Source organism: Penaeus vannamei, chromosome 9 (assembly GCF_042767895.1).
Source record: "Penaeus vannamei isolate JL-2024 chromosome 9, ASM4276789v1, whole genome shotgun sequence".
Classification (NCBI taxonomy): domain Eukaryota; kingdom Metazoa; phylum Arthropoda; class Malacostraca; order Decapoda; family Penaeidae; genus Penaeus; species Penaeus vannamei.
In genome coordinates this window covers 47751429-47756428 of record NC_091557.1, presented here as the reverse complement: position 1 = coordinate 47756428, position 5000 = coordinate 47751429, and the positions used below count along the sequence as shown (strand labels likewise).

The 5000-nt window shown below is 38.4% G+C and overlaps 1 protein-coding gene across 1 annotated transcript in view; it reads right to left on the bottom strand.

Moving 5' to 3' along the window:
* Positions 1–5000, bottom strand: part of Nsun2 (tRNA (cytosine(34)-C(5))-methyltransferase Nsun2) — a 15789-nt gene that overhangs the window by 5420 nt on the left and 5369 nt on the right. Inside the window, exons 3-10 of the mRNA XM_027383412.2 lie at positions 4551–4786; positions 3279–3456; positions 2650–2884; positions 2375–2504; positions 1580–1757; positions 1254–1408; positions 729–879; positions 220–441 (exon numbers count right to left, since the gene is read on the bottom strand). Coding sequence (XP_027239213.2) covers positions 220–441; positions 729–879; positions 1254–1408; positions 1580–1757; positions 2375–2504; positions 2650–2884; positions 3279–3456; positions 4551–4786 — 1485 coding nt within the window. The remainder of the gene's footprint in view (positions 1–219; positions 442–728; positions 880–1253; positions 1409–1579; positions 1758–2374; positions 2505–2649; positions 2885–3278; positions 3457–4550; positions 4787–5000) is intronic.

Sequence of the window (5000 nt, the reverse complement as noted above, 5' to 3'; positions counted from 1 at the left end):
CTTACAGTGAACAAGGAAATTTGATTTTAAAATCATTTTATATTAAGGTGATAGCAAATTATCAAATATACCCAAAAAAGACAAATAACAAAATGCTTTGCTTTTAAAACTTTTCTGATATACAAACTGAAAAGTAACAAAGAATCCAAAAGAGATTTTAACCCCATATGCAGGCAACTCCTGTTGTGAGTGGGTTAACTGCTCATACTCTTGACCAACCTTAATGTCTTCTTGATTCAAGTTGACAATATCCTTGACAAGGCTGTTGGTGAAGTAAAGGTTCCTCTTCTTGCCCTCCTTGGTCCGGCTGAGGAAGAGGCCTGGCCCAATCTCTTCCCGAATGGCATAGAAGTCATTAATGCCAGGCCACACAACTTCATCGTCCTCGAAGTAGTAGTAGGGAGCCTCCTTGAACCCCTGTCTTCGCTTCTTCTTAGGTGGCTGTGAGAAGTAATGTACAGTGTGAGTAGCATTACTAATTTTATCTCAAAATTCATTCTGTATTATGGTGTTGATAGCAAATTATCAAAAATACCCCCCCAAAATAAATAACAATAAAAAAACATTGCTTTAACAACTTATCTTATATTAAAAGTACTCCACGGAGTAAAACAGAAGCACAAACCCATTATCTTTTACAGTTGAACCTACTACCAAAACCCAAAATGCCCATCATTCTCAACAAATTGTATTAACCTGACACAAGTGAGCAAGATGCCCAAACGCACTTCCTTAATCCTCTGAGTTTTGTGTGACTCGTCCTTCTGCTCTGTTTGCTCACTTGGCTTGTACACCTTCTCTCCAGGCAAAGGCTTCACCTTCTCCAGAACGGCCACAAAGAAGCCGCCTGTGTCTTGCTGGTGTGGTAAGATCCTGATACTGTGGTGGAAAGGGGAAGGGAGCACATTTACATGCCTGATATTTTATACATTTGCTTTATTCCACTGTAATACATAGGCACACTCCAATAGGCAAATTAATAATAACAGATATTAACTCTTAATGCAAAGTACCAAATATAACAGATATAAAACACCAAGAAATTTTTACTTGTGGTTAAGAACAAAACTCGGCTAAATCAAAAGAAATGCAATATCCATGACTCCAGTTAACCTAAACTAAACCTTTCAGCTTCATCTTGCCTCAAATCAAGTTAGTTTTCTTTCTTTTTTTATTGTAGCTCTTCCTTTTTATTTTCTGACATGTTATTATGCTCTGCTGACTAAATACGTCCAGCCCCAGAACTCACTCACCATCTACGGAGATTGAGCTTCTCTCTATCCTCTGGTGCTGGTGGGAACAGGTGCTTGTTGAAGAGGTTGGTGTTCTTTAGGGGAATATCTGCCACAGTCTTTATCACTTCCATCTCTCTGTTCATCAGGGTCCATTCTTCAAGGCCAGGAATAAACTGTTGGGAGGAAAATGATGCAGCAATTTGTAAAATCTTAATAAAAGAAGGGATTCTAATAATTTTTAATATGCCCTAATTGTCATAATGTAATATAAATTGTTATTGCAGGTGTATTCATGCTATACTAGAAGTATGAATATGAAAAAAGTGTGAAAGAGTCTACTGCACCTTGAGTCCAGGTAGCTGCTCTGTTACATCCAGCAACCTGATGGAGCCACTGCCCTCGATAAGAAGACGCTGAATCACAGCTTCATTCTCAAGGGGATTGAGGGAACATGTAGAGTACACCATGCGTCCGCCCACCTCCAGCATCTCCAAGCCACGCCGGGCTATTCTCAGCTGCAAACTAGGGGTGAGAGTTGAGAGAAAGCGAATCAAGGAAGGATTCTGAAAAGCCTAAAGCCCTTGAAATGAGATTTCCACTTTTAAAAAGGAACAAATAAATAATATATCACATACATATATATATATATATATATAAAATAGAATTCCATTTTAGCTCTGTACTTGTTTTACTATGTTTGTATTTTTGGACACTGTGTCTCATGTACCACTTCTGATGTCTCATCTTCATCATTATCTTAAGAGAGAGAGAGAGAAAAAAAAAAAAGAGCCTGATAAAGAACAAAGACCACTCTTTTACAAAAAAAAAAGTGCTGAACATCATGTATTTAGATAAATAGATATTCAAATCTAAAGTTCCATGGATATTACTCCTCTACCAAAACTAGAGTATGACACTAACAGTTTGCCAACAACCCCCTTGATCAGTGGGTGCAAGTGTTTCTAAAATTCAAATGCAATATTAGGTTAATAAAGCTGTTCCGATTTATGCAATATAACAGGTAGGGTAATTTTACATAGATACGTATCCTCCAAATGTAAAAGAAGAGTTAACATAATTCAACATTAAACAGTATCAGACATAGCCTGCCTTGCCCATCAACCTGTGCACAAACTCACCCATGGAGATTGGCTCCGTTGGCAGGATTCCACTTGGCCCACACATCAAAGTTCTTGCGGAGGGTGCCATCTCCTGAGCAGGGAACATCACACAAGATACGGTCGTACTTGAGAGGCCCGACACTTCCATCTGGAAATGGGGTTATTGCAAAGTGCTTCATATTCATCATTACATGATAAATATAATTTTTTCATGCTCCCATGTAAAACATGTTCTTCCAGAAGAGAAATACTATACATATTTACAATACACATCAAGTCTCAGATTTGTTTACCCTTCCGAGTATGGTAGATCTTGGGCATGAAGGCAGCATCATGATTGGTAATAATGATGGAGGGGCTCTGGAGACGCTTGGCCTGATGTGTCAACATGTAGCAACGGCGGTTGTCAACATCATTTGCAACAACAATCCCTTGGGGAATGGCTGCTCCCAACTCATCCTCAGAACAATGAAGGAACTCAATCAACTGCGCTGTCTTGCTTCCTGGGGCTGCACACATGTCTAATATCTTCGAGAAAAGAACAAATCTAAAGTTGCTTTTGCAAAAGATTATCCACAAAAAGTGTAGGAGAATGAACCACATTTTCCTTGAATGTGAAAAAATATAACCACAAAGATCATAATTAAAAAGTACTCCTTAACAGAACGGGACAAAGTGAGTTTAGTTTTCCAATGAGAAAGGCTATAATAATCATTGCACTGATAATAACATATAGTGCACTGAGGTTCTTCAAATCTACACCTATCCCCTGGAGGGTCAAGACACTCTTACACATAACACAAACAAGCAAACAAATGCATATACAAATATACAGTTATTACATATTGCATAGCTTTGTTAAAAAGAGATTATTAAATTGATGAATAAAAAATATTTCAAACAGTACCGCAAAGCACTCTACCTTATGATGTGGTTCAACATTGAGCACTAGCGGAGGGATCATACTAACAGCTTCCTGCCTACTGATGTTGCCTGTCTCTGTCTCCGAGATGAGGCACTGGTGCAGCTGCCAGTAGGCCTCGCATCTACGGATGTTGCGTCGTGTCAAGTTCAACTGCCAGGCGAGGTTGTCAGGATACCTTAGGGTGAGAGGGAGAGAGATTATGCATGCTTAAAGTTGATGGATTTTCATTATGGATCTTAATGTTATTATTTCTTGTTATAATTTTCATTCTGGTTTAGATTATATTCTATTAGCAATATCTTTTTTTCCTGTGGGTCTGAAAATATACTGTGTATTACTTTAACCCCCTAGCAACTGCTGATATGCCTTTACAACATGGAGAAAAATTCCAAGTGCCTGGTCATACTTCATCACATGATGAGTTTTTGTTCAATTGCTAGGCAGCATGACATATTGCGATGTCGTGATTTGGAAATTTAACCACATGTCACCAATGAGCCAATTGCAAGAACTACCTGTATCATCTGTTTACTCTTTTCCTTGATTTTTTATATTTTTTGGTAATTAATATTATTGTTTGTAATATCAATAACAATATAGTAATTACGGTGTTTATGATAAAAACATTATCAATATTGACAGCATTTGTATATAATAATAATAATATAAAAAAAGAAGTTTTTTTCTGCAAATTCAAGGAAAGGTGAAATCAGGTGAGGTCATAAGGTCTATTAATTAACTCTTTTGACTCTATGTGTAGAGACATTTCACAGAAGAATACTACAGTGAACACATTTTCCCAGGGGCATTGGGTTAACATTTCCAAGGATGAGCAGCCGAGAGGAAAAGAGAGGGAGTAATGGCGGCCACCCTCAGCTGGCTCTGACCATATGCAAATCAATATCTACTTAAGTACCTGCTGGAAAGGGGCTACATCTGTTTTTAGTCTGAGCCCTTTTTTTTTTTTTTTCTTCCTTTCTTTTTTTTCCAGCGACTACTTTATTTTCTTCATGAACAGTTTTACTCTTTTCATATCTTACTTTCTATTTATTTGCTCACCTCTTTCAAAATGTATATCTAGATTTACTTTATATATTCCATTCCATTTGCTTCCATCTTTAAAGGATAAGCTTCTCAACTACATTTGGGCCAAGTAGGTCAGGATTCATATCAAATAGTCAACAAATGGTTGATACAATATGGTGACATGATAAATAAAACATGAATATAATCAAACATAACCATGGGGGAAAGAAAACAGCAGCCTACCATGGCAGACAGATTGGGCGCAGGGGCTTGACTGGCTCCTCGCCTGCCTTGATCTCCTCCTCAGTGAGCTCAGGTGGCACCAGCTGTGACAGGGGCTCAAAGAAGCTCTTGGTGAGCACCTTGAGGAGGGCCCGGGCCATGCTCTTGCTCCCTGTCAGGCGGAAGGCAGCTGGGAGGTTGGTCTTCATGCAGGACAGGAATTCGTCCCATTCCTCTTCCGGAACAATTTTCTGGGCCTAATTGGAGGGAAGGGAATATACATATATCATATACATATACAGATAAATGCTTATTGTGGAGCCATTGCCCAGCCATGCTTAAACATTTTTGGTTCTCTTACTTAATGACCTCCAAAATGTATCCCAGGGGGATATCAAGCACTGTATAATTATATTATACAGTGCTTGGAGAATAGAGCAAGGATTTTTGATATTGCCGAAGCATTTTAAT